General features: G+C 43.7%; 1 protein-coding gene across 1 annotated transcript in view; it reads right to left on the reverse strand.

Moving 5' to 3' along the window:
• The window catches only part of LOC112257986 (protein turtle homolog B-like), a 177,934-nt gene that overhangs the window by 112,802 nt on the left and 47,568 nt on the right, over positions 1-17,564 (reverse strand). Inside the window, exons 2-3 of the mRNA XM_024432005.2 lie at positions 16,783-16,974; positions 5,696-5,842 (exon numbers count right to left, since the gene is read on the reverse strand). Of these exons, the coding sequence (XP_024287773.1) occupies positions 5,696-5,842; positions 16,783-16,974 (339 nt within the window). The remainder of the gene's footprint in view (positions 1-5,695; positions 5,843-16,782; positions 16,975-17,564) is intronic.

Raw genomic sequence — 17,564 nt, forward strand, 5'->3', positions numbered from 1 at the left:
TCAAGCACATCGCCATGCAATCTCCACAAACAAACATTGGCCTTACTGAAGAGCTCAGTGACTTTCAACGTGGCACCGTCATAGGATGCCACCTTTCCAATAAGTCAGTTCGTCAAATTTCTGCCCTGCTGGAGCTGCCCTGGTCAATTCAAGCGCTGTTATTATGACGTGGAAACGTCTACGAACACTCGGTATTGGTACCCCATATATTTATTATTAAATGTTATTATTTTTCTATTATTTCTCTATTTTCTTTCTCTCTGCATTGTTGGTAAGATTAGGTGTGTGTGAAGTCGACAACCAATTGTAACTCACTCCCTCAACGCTACTGAAGCTAACTGCTAAGTAAGCATATCACTGTTAGTCCACACTTTACAAAGCATGGGACGTATAAAATGTGTTTTGATTGTGGTACTCAATAACTCAATGCTCTGAATGACTGTATCGCATTGAAAACCACAAATGCACAATTAAGAGGGATTCAAACACCGGCGTCATGCACCCTCAAGTTCTGAGGGGGCACAAAGTAGATGAAGATGGCTGTGGGGTGGTCCGGACGGGCTCCCCATCCTTAAGTTGTAGAAAGAAAAAAAATTCAAACACCTGAAAGCTTTTTCTGCAATCTCGAGTCATAATCATTATGCCTAATTATACATAAAAGCTGTCTGTATCCTCCTGACTGGTGGTTTTTTTTTTTTAAAGAAATGAAATATGCTTTTCTGCATCTCTGCTAAAATCTGGGTAAAATATTTAAAGGAACGTGAGTCTTATTCAGCACATTTAGTTATTGATTGCTTTTCTAAGGTCTACCAACCTTGCCAGCAGGCATGCCAGTTGAGATAGTTAGACAAGCTAGCTAATCTAATTTGATTGCTACTCTAGCCTGAAATGGGTTCTTGGTAGCTAGTTATAAGGTTGGGCAATTGAGAACCTATCTGGGTTACCTAAAGCCAACTTCATAAAATAATTGTTTTATTTATTTTCTTAAGACAAAAAAATCACGTGCCCCCTATGGGCATGACGCCTCTGGATTCAAATAGCCTTGTGGTGAAAGAGAGCACTCTCAAGTGGACTCTGGCCGATAAAAGTCTGCACAGGAAGAATCAAGGACCATCACAAACATAATTGAAAAAAGCTCTACTACAATATGATAGGCTATAATAGGTAACCGAGAAACACAAGTGTAGAATATAGTAGGAAAAACTGTTTGGATGCACTAGAATTCCACTGTTGGTTCTCAATGTTTGCTAGAAGCATAAAAATAACTACTAGAGGAGCTATCCATGAAGGACGTCCTCCCAGAACAGAACAGCCAATTCCTTATTTCCTAGTATGGAAGGGGTGCAACCGAAGAAAAGGGGAAGAAGCTTGGCAAGTTAGCTCTATGAGTTAGTTAGCTCTATGAGATCAAACCCGGAAATATTTTTCATTCATCGTACAGCACAGACATGAAGTATTTCACTGTTCCTTTGCCACATATGCATGTCTAATGCGGAGGCACAGAACTCCTCTATTTGCCCGAGAAGCAAATAAAAAGTGTACGCTCTGAGATCTATTCCCAGTTCTCTTAATTGAAAGGATAGTTAACCAAATACAATAGAAAAATTGGACACATTTTGATTTTGGGTGAACTACCCCTTTAAGAGGTAGTTAGAGGGTGGTACAATCTCGAAGTGTGCTGCTGTAATGCTTTCATAATTAAGCTGCAGAGGAGGAAGGAAGGAAGGAACCATTTGTTTGGATGAGAGGGGTAGTTTGTCGAGTGTGCCTGGGGAACTGAGGCAAGTGGGTTGTTGTGAGTAATGGTCCCTTCCACTTTGAAGCATGACAGTACTGAAAAACCTCCCACTCTGTGCGAGGCGTCATGTTCTGATGTGGCAGCACTGCTCCAAGCCCACTCCAATACCTGTTACTTTTCATTCCTCCTCTTTCTTTTCATCCTTCCTTTCAAGTTGTTCTACACATTTGAAAAGTAATGTGTTTTTGTGCAGTTGGTCCCTTTTCATTGTAAAAGCTCCTCACATGTCGCTTGTACCAAAGTGAATACGTCTCCTCTAGTATAGGACGAGTGCTACTGAAATAAAGTAGGTTATTATCATCATTTTGGATTCATCAGTCTACATTCTTTGCATCAGTTGCAAGGAACATTATGCAGATTATTGGGCCATTGCTCCTCCAGTCTGGGTTGTTTATTTAATCCTATAGGGATAAACAGTGGCTAGGGGTCATGTGTAAATCTGTTTTCAGAGCACGAGTGGAGACATTTAAAAAATTAAAAATAAAACATTTTTTCTAGAGTGATGTGTGAGAGAGAACTAGAGATAAAGTGAACACAACAGAGAGAAATAGAGCAAGAGAGCGATAGAGTGAGAGAGAACTAGAGATAAAGTGAACACAACAGAGAGAGAAATAGAGCGAGAGTGTGATAGAGTGAGAGAGCACGTGAGAGAGCGATAGAGTGAGAGAGCACGTGAGAGAGCGATAGAGTGAGAGAGAGCACGTGAGAGAGCGAGAAAGAGAAAGCGAGCAATGGAGCGATGGAGAGAGACAGGATATAGAGAAGCTGTGCAGCTTATATGCACTGCAGATCTCTGCTGCAAAGGAGGGATGGAGGGATGAGAGCTATTTTAGGGGGTGTAGGGACCAAGCCTTGGGGATCTGAACCAGAGAGAATCACCTAAAGGGCATAGGAGGCTGCACTGTCAGAGAAAGAGAGGCACCGGTGGAGCTTCAGATCACTGAACAGCACTGTAGGGTTATGCACATACTGTATCAGACCCAATGTGACTGAAGTGAAGCCTATGTCCTTCAAGTCACCCCATGTCCCCCATGTATGCGCACAGCAAGCACAGTTCTAGGATCAGCTTATCTGGATCCTAAAATCCTAAACTCTACACAGAGAAGCTAGCCATGACATCATTCCCACCAACCACTCTCCCCTTCCCTCATATGTCACGTGGCTCACACCTTGGTTGACAGGGTGCGGGAGGGGCGAGGAATATCACAGGAACTTGAACAGCAGCGTCTACATCAGCATCACAACAGACTCAACCATTGCCCAACCAATTGGAACTCACTCCCTCAACGCTACTGAAGCTAACTGCTAATTAACAACGTTCCCCAAATAGCGTCCTGACAACCGAGACGACCAAGGCACAACAAGCAAAGGTTGCTGCTTTATCCATCATCATTATGCGCCTGGCCCAAACCCTGAGAGAGTTCTGGCAGCACGAGGCGCCATAAATATATTCATGGCATTACATAAGGCATTTTGCTGTGTTATTTGAAGGCAAGAGGCAGGCAGGAAGCAGGCAGGCAGGAGGCAGGCAGTCACAATGTTGGAAGGGATGGTAATGAGTTCTTTGAGTGGCATCTCATAAAAAATTCTAGAACACAGGGCCGTCGCCACGGTGCCGATTGAAGGGCTTGGAGTTGATTCCATTTACCTACTTGAAGATTGACATCTCTGTCTAGTCCCAATGACATCAAACGTGGAACTCGACAATGCTGCTCGACTACACGACTCCTTTGGGTTTGTTAGTTTTTCATACCGTATCTTTGAGGATTTTGCATATGAAACACGTGGTATCTAATGAAACGCTAATGGCACTTCAAGAAATGGAAAATGCATTTGAAAGTGATATACATTATCCACTGACAGGTTAGCCAACTAGTTGGACCAACTACCAGATTTCACATGAACTTCACCAGCGTGGGTTAGCGTTAGCATAAAGTTGCAGAGGTGTGACGTCGGCTTAACCAATCGATACCTTCTCACTCTTAATAAGGTAAGTCGCTCTAAACCTGCTGCCAGGGCTAAACGGAGCCCCTGTTATCAGTGCCTAGTCAAAAGGGACTCAGCTGGTACACTGACCTGGCAACAATCCACTATGTCTATGCTAAGCAGACAGATTTAAGATGGGGCCTCCGAGTACACAAATAGGCATGCCATCACTGCAAACAGGCACAGGCACGTGCATACACATACAGTACATGCCCAGACAAACACACACACACAGTGGCTGGCTACAGTTGCGGTTAGGGCAGTGTACACATTTAATCCATTGATTCGATCTTGGAACTAATCTTACTGATCAGGGTCAAGAGGAGTTTATGCTCAGGTAAGTTTTGCTTTAGACTAACACAGAATTCAAGGACAGCCACAATAGTCAAGGGCTCTGTTCTATCAAAACTGGTTTCCTGGATCAGTTAAAAATACCATTCTTCCAGCACACAGAGGAGGCATGATTGAACTGAGTTTATTTTTTGTTTCACACAGCGCAACACTTTATTGAGCACACAAATCCTCAACGTGCATTCTGGTAGTGGACAACAATGTTTTACTTATCTCAGCAACCCAGCTACCATGTATGACTACGTAGGACTCCTACAGCTATCACATGTCAGACATATTACCAAGTCTAATACATATTGCAAATATTACATGTACTTGAGGTGGACTTTATTTTTTTTATTTTTTTTTATTTCACCTTTATTTAACCAGGTAGGCCAGTTGAGAACAAGTTCTCATTTGCAACTGCGACCTGGCCAAGATAAAGCATAGCAGTGTGAGCAGACAACACAGAGTTACACATGGAATAAACAATTAACAAGTCAATAACACAGTAGAAAACAAAGGGGGGAGTCGATATACAATGTGTGCAAAAGGCATGAGGAGGTAGGCGAATAATTACAATTTTGCAGATTAACACTGGAGTGATAAATGATCAGATGGTCATGTACAGGTAGAGATATTGGTGTGCAAAAGAGCAAGTAAATAAATAAAAACAGTATGGGGATGAGGTAGGTGAAAATGGGTGGGCTATTTACCAATAGACTATGTACAGCAGCAGCGATCGGTTAGCTGCTCAGATAGCTGATGTTTGAAGTTGGTGAGGGAGATAAAAGTCTCCAACTTCAGTGATTTTTGCAATTCGTTCCAGTCACAGGCAGCAGAGTACTGGAACGAAAGGCGGCCAAATGAGGTGTTGAAGCAATGGAGTCCAAAATGTGCAACTCTGCAGGCCAGGCAAACTAACTCAAGTGCCCTTCAACTTTCTCAAACAATACTTGGAATAAGTATACAACCCAAGCCTGTCCCACACAAAACATCCACCACAAGAGAGTAAATCTACTCTGTAGACAAAACAGCCCATGACTGAATCCATTGTACCGAATGAAACCACTATTTAAAAAAAAACAGAATCAGCTGCATCAAAGACCCATTGACAAAGCCAAACTGACTTGCTATGTTGATAACTACAGTCTCATTATACGACATTCATCCCAACCAAAGCAGTCAGGGCTGGGGTGTCCAGCCAGTCCAACAGCTGCTGTAGTGAATCCATTTTGGTTAGTCTAGCAGAGGCGTGACAGTGGCAAAGCAGAGGGGCCCGGGGCCTAAATGACTGGCTCCTCTCCAGAGCTCCGGGTAAGTCATACAGCACTGATGACACTGAGCTAATGTGCTGTGACCAGGGACCGGGGGAGGCCGTGTGTCTGTCTGTGGTGTCTGTTGCCACAGCAACAGGTGTCTGCATGTGGGGGGGTTGCATGTGTGTGTATGAGAGAGTGATGGAGTATGTGTATGTGTGTGTACGAGTGAATGATGGAGAGAGACAAAGAGAAAGTGTGTGTGTGTGTGTGTGTGTGTGTGTGTGTGTGAGAGAGTGTGTGTGTCATCCACCTAACTCACCGTTGACTGTGAGGTGCACCCAGCTGCCGTTGTGAAAGGTGTGGTACTGCTGCTCCAGCATCAGGACCTTACACTCATACCAGCCCTGGTCATCTGAACGCACCTTCTCAATCCGCAGAGAAGATTTGCCGTGCAGACTGGCTCTGCCTGGGGGAAGGACGGGAAGGAAGGAGGGAGAGATTAATAAGAGGGGTCAAACCAGGAAACATAGCTAGTATACAGTATACTTTTTTTACCGGGCCACTGGGCTTGGCATAAAAATACATATTTTTTTATTTTTCCTAGCACAAGGATGAGTAATCAATTAACTCAGCGCAGCCCAGTCTGTGAGCCAGTAGGGCATCTCTTACTCACTGAAGCATTTTTGTGAAAAAAGTACATGACTGGATGGACTGGACGGGCAGTAGCCACAATAGCCACAAACTGTTCAATGCCAGTCCGAGAGCACCCTATGTAGTTACAGTAGCAAGCGTACATGGACATGATATGTAATAATAACAGCCATTTTAGCACACGAACTAACCCCGATTTACATGATAAGTTTGAACAGAAGTGATGTGAGTAAATAGCCTTTGGTGAAATAACTAGAATAATAATAAAAGCCCCTCATTATTCAGCCAGCTAGCATAAAGCATAGCTCCCAGGGGTCCAAGATTGGCAAGATTAAATGGTTTTAGTATTCTCCCAAGTGAAGTTTGCCTGCTAGATAGCAATTAGATTGCATGCCAGATGAAAGGATGTGACCCGGTATATTTTTTTATTTATTTCACCTTTATTTAACCAGGTAGGCTAGTTGAGAACAAGTTCCCGTTTTGGTCTATAAAAGCGGAAGGAACGCCGTTAGATGGACTTGTTTAATTTTGGGTCGTGCAAGCAGGGTGCGGTTCCGAACCACAACACCCTACCAGACCCATAGAAACAGAGCACAGAGCCACGAGAGCCTGCCCCATCTGAATCCATCATAACACTAAGGGGTCAGACACTCGAGAAATCTGACTGCCAATTAATACTTAGCAAAGTAGGAGCAGGGCAAGCATTTTGTGTCAGCCTTAGGGGGCCTGGCTCGCTCTACCGTACCTCCTTACCCATCCAACAAAAATATTTCAATATTGCTAAATTATTTGACCGAGACGCCCGCTGACAGAAAGACACATCAATCTCAGATAAAACATCAGAGCGAGCTAAACAGCACCCCTCTGTCTCAGTATATGTAGCCCATGCATCTGATGCTGTCTGTCCCAAAAGAGGAAGCATTTTTGGCCAGACAGCATCAAATACATGTGATACATATAGTAAGGCAAAGGGGCGCTGTTCTCCGGTGTGTTTCAGCCAGTTACGAATTAAAGGAAAGTCAGCGAGGGCACAGTTTGTTTGGATGAAAGATTTTTTGGGACGAACATGCGAAGGTAGCCTACATCTTGATATTTGTTTGACAATCAGATGAAAACATCATGATTGGTTGTGTTAATGCCACATTAAAAGGTAATAAAACATTTTTTTACAGTTAAATGACACGTGCTTACTATAAAACCCATTAAAAAACAAACGTGTAAGAAACGTGCCCCTCTATGGAAATCAAATGCCCATCCAACTGATTCGTTCTGGCATCGGCCCTGAGTAGAAGGCCATTTCTTCTCTTGCTAGAACAAAAGATGCACATGCTGTGTACCAACCTGGTACTGACAAACCTGGGGGAGCTGACAAGAGTGACAAGGAAAAAGCAAGTCCCCTCAGCAATGTCCCAACATCTAGTGGAAAGCCTTCCCAGAAGAGTGGAAACTGTTATAGCAGCAAAAGGGGGACCAACTCCATATTAATGCACAGGATTTTGGAGAAGAAAAAAAAAGTGTTCGACAAGAAAGTGTCCACATACTGTAGTGTAGTTGTGGCCATCTGGCTAGAATCAACAAGGGCTTGGTACACATTCTAGTTCACTAGAAACAACATTAGTGCAGCTTGCTAGTTAGCTAGCATTAGCTATCTACAGCAGGTACAAGCCAAACAAATCGATAGCTTAAAGCTACTGCCCCCTTGTGGTCTGGAGTATTTTAACGAGGCTGATCGGTGGGCAATCTGTGCTATGTGAACAACAAAAAGTTGACTGCCGACACTCTAGGCAGAGATGCCAAGTACCTCTTGGCAGTTAGTATCCTTTGTGGGTCGAAGCCTTAAGACTACGGGAGTTGAGTAGCAGCCCAGAGTGTCACAGCAGCTTTCACTCTTTACGGGTCAAGCAGGGAAAGGGAGGGGGATTTATGATTTGCTCTCGGCAATCTAGCGACCGCTCATAACAGATGGCGGCCGACGATATGGGCAAAACAAAGGGCTTTGAGGGCACAACGGCCCACAACAGCAACATTATCAAAGCGCTCCACAGCTCACTACACGGTCCCCAGAGTCAATGTGTTTGAGTGACATCCATTTGGGCTGACTATATCCCCTGTATGCAACACACCAGGTTATATCAAGTGAAGTAAAGTGAGAAACAGGGTGAATAGGAAATCATTATTAATAGAACCAGACTTTTTTCCTAGACTGTGTGCACGTGTGCAGTGTCTATCCATCAGTTTTTGTCATCATAATAGCATGTGTGTGTCTTTACTCAGGTCTGATTGTCAGTGTCTGTACATGCACATGTTTATATCTGTATCTACCGTATGTCTAAATGTATATATCGGTTTATCTTTATTTAACTGTGTGTGTGTACAAGTTGGTCAGCATCATGTAGCCTCAGGTCTAGAATACCACTCAAGTGGGCCCTCTTCTCTGAGCCAATGATGACAAGTCCAGCTGTTACACCCCCTTACACGCTTCTCTCCTCTCATTACATCACATCTGTCAGTGCATGGCAGTCTGACACACCTAGTGATTGTCATACGGGGTGATATCGTGAAAGGAGACATCTATGATTCACACTAGCTCCAATGACTCCTAACATGTTCTGCTAAATAACTTTTTTGAAAGACATTTCAACTTTTTACCCCTTTTTCTCCCCAATTTTGTGATATTCAATTGGTAGTTACAGTCTTGTCCCATCGCTGCAACTGCTGTACGGATTCGGTTGAGAGCCATGCATCCTCAGAAACACGACCCTGCCGAGCCGCACTGCTTCTTGACACACTGCTCACTTAACCCGGAAGCCAGCCGCACCAATGTGTCGGAGGAAACACCATCCAACTGGCGGCCGTGTCAGCGTGCATGCGCCTGGCTCACCACAGGAGTCGCTAGAGTGCGATGGGACATGGACATCCTGGCTGGCCAAACCCTTCATTAACCCGGACGACGCTGGGTCAATTGTGTGCCACCTGTTGGGTCTCCCGGTCCCTGCAGGCTGCGACAACCCAGGATCGAACTTGGATCTGTAGTGACGCCTCTACTACTTTGATGATGTGTCTTAAACTGCTGCGCCACTTGGGAGGCCTCTCTGCTAAAGAACTTTGACGGAAGAGGGGCAATACGGATGCCACTCTCTTTTTATTGGCCTAACTTGTAGATTCTTCTAGTAGATAAGGGAGCGTCGCTGTGGTTGCGGGTTGGCTCTCTCCTCTGAGCAAAGTAGCAAATATTTGTTCAGTGTTGGAGATCGATACTGCAGAAGGAGAACTGGGCCACAGCCTGCCGGGCCATTAGAAAGGAAGGAGAGCTTTAAAATTCAGCTGTATTTTTATCTGGGTGATAAAGGGGGGGGGGACAGAGGGGAAACTACACAGACATTTATGTTAAAGATAGTAACAAGTTTGGGGGACATGCTGGGAGAGTAGGTATAGGTAAGCACAGCCCTCTGCTCGGTGGACTGCCTTGGTTCTTTTCTACAGTAAATGTAACCGTCACTGTGGCTCTTTTTGGTTGAAACCAGAGTAACACAATCTTTTGGATTCAGCAAAAGATGCCTGATCCAAAAATGTGTTTGTTTTTACAGAAACAGAGAGTCTAGGGAGAGATATCAGTACTATGAGGTTTGGCTTGGTATTAGGGCAAGTGTAAGGAAAGTCATCAGTTTGGGGTTCCCATTGATATTCTGATAGACCAGGGTCAATGTTTTTCTAAGGTTACCATGTGCAATCTTCGACAGCAAAGTTCTCAGGAATTGCAAGGGGATGAAGGTTGGAACATTCCATATGTTGGGTTATTTTGGGGGATCCATTTTTTTCTGCTACATTAACCATCAGCAACGACAAAGTTCCTTTCAGAAGCAATCTTAATCCATTTGCAGTCAAAGGCAGGCAGTGTATCACATTGTTTATGAAGACAGTCAAATGCAGACATGACCCAAGTCGATGGTGTTTGAATTGAGGTCTCATTTAGGCCCAGGGTATGGCATGTGACAAACAGACTCTGTAGCTCCTAATGGGACAAGCCAAACACCAGTGATTAATATTCCACTCTCGGACAAAGTGGAAATGCCATGCTGCCAGTACACACACCCTTTTCATTGGCTTGGGGTGGCTATGACACGACCCCGAAACAAAGCCACACTCTGTTGGCACGACAGGCAGAGGGCAGTCTCTCAACCAGAGGAAGCAGTGCCCCCTCAGTGCTCACTGTGGCAAAAAAAAGCACCAGTCCAATCTACAATGGGCACAACTCAGGCCACTGTGTGAATAAGAAATGGTATTGAACCCTAGCCTTGACACTGACCATCAATCTGTTCTGGCGCTGTTCCATCCTCACTGTGGGAGGTGGCTGTCAGTTAGCGAGCGACGACTAGAGCTTTGCAGTAGCACAAATTGAAAAAGGCCCCTGTTCTGTAGCTACTGTAGCGCAGCAGGGAGAAATTGGCGGTAGTGAGGACTGTCAAATGTAATTTGTACCAGGGTACGAGGAGCAGTCTAAAAACAGCACCAGGGAAGATTTTAAAGGCGCAGCATATATCCCTTGAAAGGTATTCAAAACAAAAAAGACACCTACCATCTAGAGATAAAGGCTGGAAGCTATTTTAGAAGATTGAAAATGGTTCTACCACCTTCAATTCTTTGTCCCTTGGCGCAGTAAAACACTGTCCATATGATTGGCATCTTTGATCGAGTAAAATGCTTTTAATCACAACCACATTTGACAGGGACACAGGGGAGAGGGTCAAGAGCTTCAAGTTCTTCGGTGTCCACATCACTGAGGACTTAAACAGGTCTTCTCACGCCAGCATAGCCGTGAAGAAGGCTGAAACAACTTGGCACCGCCCCTCAGATCCTTAGGAACTTTTACAACTGCACCATCGAGAGCATCCTGACTGGTTGTATCACCGTCTGGTATGGCAACTGCACAGCCCTCGACCAGAATGTCCTACAGAGGGTGGTGGGGATGGCTCAGGGCATCACTGGGGGTGAGCTGCCAGCCATCCAGGACATGCATGTGTCTGAGAAAGGCATAAAAAAATTGCCAAAGACTTCAGCCACCCGAGACATGGACTGTTCTCCATGCTCCCATCTGGCAGGCAGTACCGGTGGATCAAGGCTCAGACCAACAGACTCTTAAAACGCTTCTATCCCCTGGCCATAAGACTGTTAAATGGCTAACAACTACTGCTCCCCCTCACACCTACGCTGCTGCTAAAATGATGATTGATTCCCATTACCATTAGTATCCATCCATTTATCCTGCTACATTATTACTCCTGTTTATTAGTATATTACCATAAGCATTTATATATTCCTGCTACCAGTCAACTTTCAGCCCTGTCTACATGTATATCCAACTATCACGCCTACACTGTTGCACACACACAAACCACTTATGCTGCTGCCATACTGTTTACTGTTATTATATTTATCCTGCTACCAGTCACTTTCTCCTAATCCCTGCCTGCATGCCTTATTTCTTGTGTAAAAAAAACAAACAATACATTTATTTTTTATATTGAATAATACACTGTTCGGCAGGGCTTGCAAGGTAAGCATTTCACTGTACTTGTGCATGTGACAAATACAACTTTAAACTTGATAAAACTTGAAACAAATACTACTTTTGTTGATTATGATTCTCTAAACGGGGATTTAGTTTGCAGCTTCAACCTAATAAAATAAGGAGCAATACATATGATCCATGCGGTGTCTCCAGAGTGTGGTGTACCCTGTTGTACAGTAGATGCTGATGTAACCTAACCCACAGAACTGCTCTGACTTTGGCCAGAGGTAGAAATCCTCAGCCACTCTCTAATTAACGTTCACTGTCAGGACCGGCCATAAAAATTGCATATCCTGCCCCTGGCAACGTCTGATACATTTTTAGGGTTTGGTTTTGTTTTTTTAAAACTGACATGCTCAGTAAAATGACCACATCCCCTTTCTGTCTCCACTCCGTATCGATGCTGTAATGTTCCAGATTTCGAAGGGGGAAAAAAGTCCAAAGCACTTTTGACCCGTCACCTCTACCGATACGCACCTTTGGTCTGGAGGTTGCCTTTCAACTTCAGCTTCTGTTTGAAGTGCAATGGCATAACACCTGCGTGGGTATTCTCCCACAACTGATTGTCCACAGCTAATTCAAGTCAGCACCGCTATTCTGAGAGATTGTCTGTTCTTTTCCCAAAGGCCAGTGATTGTCTGAAGGCTATTGATGAGTTTCAATGACTTAATACAAATAAATAAAATGAGTCAAAACATTTTTCTGATATACATGATTCAGACAAATCGAAATCGCCTTTGAGGGAACACGTTTCTCGCTTGTTTCTCATGATAATGTATTCATTTCCTCTGCTCTTGTTCCCTGTCATTATAAAGAGTCCCGATTCACAGACACCACACACAAGTGACTAGCTACTTGGCTGCTCAGTTAGCTATTCGGCCACAGTATTCCCCATTCTGCTACGTCGCTGGATTATCGGTCATAATCATCTGTTTATAATACATTATAAAGAGGACATTCATAGCAACTGCCTCCAACTCCAAACCCGAAAGCTTTTGCTGTGGGAGCCCGGCTCTGCATTGTAAAGACGCTTTAACAGGAATGTGTTTATCTGTTGCAGACTGCAGCTAATCTATTGACCAAATAGGGATTATAGTGCGCTAATTATATATGGCATATTAACAGTATAATGCATCGAATGGGAGTGATGTCATTTCTACAGGATGTAACTCAAAGGGAAGCGGATTGTTTTCTAATCCACTGTGAAGATGTACTGTGATCATTGCAGGATACTTTTTATAGTTAAAGAGGTCACCTAGTGTTGTTTATTGTCCAGTTTTAAAGGAAGACACCCTTATCTCTTTACCATCATGATACATCAATCCATTTTATCAACAGGAATTTAAACATATTTAATTCCCATTCATTATATTCATTTACACCTGTCAAAAAAACAACTTTATTATGTCATCCATTACTGTTAGTGTGCTTGGTCGCATAGTTAAAGCTCCTGAGGCAGTCAGTTAAGTGTTTCACAAGCAGCATCGCACTTCTCGCACCTGAAGGCATATTTCTTACCAAACATTTGTTTCCCACTGTGGGTGTTAGGGGAGGGGAGACAACCTCCCCTGGACTGCAGTGAAAACCCCAAACGTGCTCCCTCCTTACACACACTTGACCTTGTGAATCTGAAAGAACATTGGTCTCCCAACTTCATATGTCAATTTGTGTTGACATATGAATGATATGGGAGGAAGGGAGGGAAATGCAGAGTAGCGGTGGGGCCCGAGATCTATGGTGCATTTGGAAAGTATTCAGACCCCTTCACCTTTTCCACATTTTACAGCCTTATTCTAAACTGGATTAAATTGTTTTCCCCCTCATCAATTTACACACAATACCTCATAACGACAAAGCAAAAGCAGTTTTAAAAAAAACAATTGGCAACAAACAAAACCTGAAAGATCACATTTACACGTATACAAGTATACAAGTATTCAGACCCTTTACTCAGCACTTTGTTGAAGCACCTTTGGCAGCGATTAGAGCTTCGAGTCTTCTTGGGTATAACGCTACAAGCTTAGCACACCTGTATTTGTGGAGTTTTCCCCCATCCTCTCAAGCTCTGTCAGGTTGGATGGGGAGCATCGCTGCACAGCAATTTTCAGTTATCTCCAGAGATGTTCAACTGGGTTCAAGTCCGGGCTCTGGCTGGGCCACTCAAGGACATTCAGAGACTTGTCCCGCAGCCTCTCCTGTGTTAGCTTGGCTGTGTGCTTAGGGTCGTTGTCCTGTTGGAAGGTGAACCTTCGACCCAGTCCGAGGTTGTGAGCACTCTGGAGCAGTTTTTCATCAAGGATGTCTCTGTACTTTGCTCTGTTCATCTTCCCCTCAATCCTGACTAGTCTCCCAGTACCTGCTGCTGAAAAACATCCCCACAGCAATATGCTGCTACCACCATGCTTCACGGGAGGGAGGGTGCCAGGTATCCTCCAGACGTGACGCTTGGCATTCAGGCCAAAGAGTTAAATCTTGGTTTCATCAGACCAGAAAATCTTGTTCCTCATGGTCAGAGTCCTTTACGTGCCTTTTGGAAAACTCCAAGCAGGCTGTCATGTGCCTTTTACTGGTGATTGGCTTCCATCTGACCACTCTTCCATAAAGATCTGATTCGTTGAAGGTTCTCCCATTTCCACAGAGGAACTCTGGAGCTCAGTCAGAGTGACCATTGGGTTCTTAGTCATCTCCCTGACCAAGGCCCTTCTCCCCCAATTGCTCAGTTTGGCCAGGCAGCCATCTCTAAGAAGAGTCTTGGTGGTTCCAAACTACTTCCATTTAAGAATGGGGGTGGCAGATAGGCTAGCGGTTAAGGTTTTGGGCCAGTAACCGGTAGGTTGCTGGATCGAAACCCTGAGCTGACAAGGTAAAAGTCTAAATCAAATAAAAAAGGTCACTGTGTTCTTGGGGACCTTCAATGATGCAGATATTTTTGGTGCCCTTCCCCAGATCTGTGCCTCGACACAATTCTGTCTCGTAGCTCTGCGGACAATTCCTTTGACCTCATGGCTGGGTTTTTGTTCTGACATGCACTGTCAACTGTGGGACCCTATACAGACAGGTGTGTGCCTTTCCAAATCAAGTCCAATCGATTGAATTTATCACAGGTGGACTCCAATGAAGTAGTACAAACAAGGTTGATCAATGGAAACAAGATGCACCTGAGCTAAATTTCAAGGCTCATAGCAAAGGCTCTGATTACTTACGTAAAAAAAGGTATTTATGTTTTATATTTTTAATAAATCTGCAAACATTTCCCCAAAACAATTTTTGCTTCGTCATTATGGGGTATTGCGTGTGGATTGATAAGGAAAAACATGTATTTAATACATTTTTAGAATAGGCCTTTATGGTAAAATAAAAGTCAACGTGTCTGAATAGTGCAGGTGTTGCAGCAGGTGGAGGCGTTACCAGTTAGACCAGCCTTGGGCACAAATTCAGAGAAAAGATTTTAGGCAATTACTACTGTAAGTAAAGAAAGATGCAGTTGAAGTCAGAAGTTTACATACACCTTAGCCAAATACATTTAAACTCAGTTTTCACAATTCCTGACATTTAATCCATAAAAATTCCCTGTCTTAGGTAAGTTAGGATCGCCACTTTATTTTAAGAATGTGAAATGTCAGAATAATAGTAGAGAGAATTACTTATTTCAGCTTTTACTTTCATCACATTCTCAGTGGGTCAGAAGCTTACATACACTCAATTAGTATTTGGTAGCATTGCCTTTAAATTGTTTGACTTGGATCAAACATTTCAGGTAGCCTTCCACAAGCTTCCCACAATAAGTTGGGTGAATTTTGGCCCATTCCTCCTGACAGAGCTGGTGTAACTGAGTCAGGTTTGTTTGCCTCCTTGCTCACACGCTTTTTCAGTTCTGCCCACAAATTTTCTATAGGATTGAGGTCAGGGCTTTGTGATGGCCACTCCAATACCTTGACTTTGTTGTCCTAAAGGCATTTTGCGACACAACTTTGGAAGTATGCTTCGGGTCATTTGGAAGACCCATTTGCGACCAAGCTTTAATTTCCTGACTGATGTCTTGAGATGATGTGGATATATTGAAGCAACATGTTCCTACCTCATGATGCCATCTATTTTGTGAAGTGCACCAGTCCCTCCTGCAGCAAAGCATCCCCACAACATGATGCTGCCACCCCCGTGCTTCATGGTTGGGATAGTGTACTTCGGGCTTGCAAGCCTCCCCCTTTTTCCTCCAAACATAACGATGGTCATTATGGCCAAACAGTTCTATTTTTGTATCATCAGACCAGAGGACATTTCTCCAAAAATGATCTTTGTCCCCAAGTGCAGTTGCAAACCATAGTCTGGCTTTTTTATGGCGGTTTTGGAGCAGTGGCTCCTTCCTTGCTGAGCGGCCTTTCAGGTTATGTCGATATAGGACTGGTTTTACTGTGGATATAGATACTTTTGAACCTGTCCTCCAACACCTTCACAAGGTCCTTTGCTGTTGTTCTCGGATTGATTTGCACTTTTCGCACCAAGGTATGTTCATCTCTGGGAGACAGAATGCGTCTCCTTCCTGAGGGGTATGACGGCTGCGTGGTCCCATGGTGCTTACTATTGTTTGTACAGATGAACGTGGTACCTTCAGGCCTTTTTAAATTGCTCCCAATGATGAACCAGACTTGTGGAGGTCTACAATTTGTTTTCTGAGGTTTTGGCTGATTTCTTTTGATTTTACAATGATGTCAAGCAAAGAGGCACAGAGTTTTAAGGTAGGCCTTGAAATGCATCCACAGGTACACCTCCAAATGACTCAAATGATGTCAATTAGCCTATCATAAGCTTCTAAAGCCATGACGTCATTTTCTGGAATTTTCCAAGCTGTTTAAAGGCACAGTCAACTTAGTGTATGTAAACTTCTGACCCACTGGAATTGTGATACAGTGAATTATAAGTGAAATAATCTGTCTGTAAACAATTGTTGGAAAAATGACTGTGTGTCATGCACAAAGTAGATGTCCTAACCAACTTGCCAAAACTATAGTTTGTTGACAAGACATTTGTGGAGTTGTTGAAAATCTAGTTTTAATGACTCCAACCTAAGTGTATGTAAACTTCCGACTTCAACTGTAGGTGTACAAAATTACATTGGTTTTGTCAACGCCAAAACGACTTTGACATCCATGGTTTGGGCTAATAAAGAGGGAGAGGTGTCCTATTACCGGCATACTCCGGGCCCACATGAGGCGGGTAGAAGCGGAAGTTAATGAAGAAGGGGATGGGCACGCCAAACTTGAACCACTCCACCACGTAGGGCTGGCCATTCAGCGGGTAGGCCACATCGCATCCCAGGATGACATTCTCTCCAGCGCGCACCGTCACAAACTGGGGCTCCTCTCGCACGCCGTGGGCACCTGGGAAACGGAGAGGGGGAGTGAATTGTGAGTATCTAGGAAACACCTAGGGACGTTACTTAATTGTGGTGAAATAACCAACCGAAAGCAACCTAGAAGCAAGAGAGTCATCTTTCATTAGCATATCATCTACATTGTGTCTTAGAGTGCCAGCATCAACCACAAACATGTTGTTTGTTTTTCACAGAGAAATGTAAGATTAGAAAGCCTTCTTGAAAAATGTTAATGAAGTACAATAAATCACAAAACAAAACATGATATACACAGTGGTACATCTTCTTCTTAAAAAAAAAAAGAGGACCCAACCTAAAAAACACAAAGGATTACGGAACCGTATTCAACCATGGCTTCTTTTCAGTTGGACTATCGTCCTTTTAAGTAGCCTCTTCCACTTCCACCACCCTGGTTTACTTCTCTCACATAGAGCAGCCTGTTTTTGATGACAAAGTTTCATGAACTACAGGTGTCATTATTCAAATTGGCGACAACAAATTCCATCCTGAGCCAAGACCAATAGTATGAGGAATGAAAGCTAAAAGGTCATAACTCTGAGTGGAAAGCAAACAAAAACAGTGCACTTTGTCTTGACA

The sequence above is a fragment of the Oncorhynchus tshawytscha genome, linkage group LG09 (genome assembly GCF_018296145.1).
Source record: "Oncorhynchus tshawytscha isolate Ot180627B linkage group LG09, Otsh_v2.0, whole genome shotgun sequence".
Lineage (NCBI taxonomy): Eukaryota > Metazoa > Chordata > Actinopteri > Salmoniformes > Salmonidae > Oncorhynchus > Oncorhynchus tshawytscha.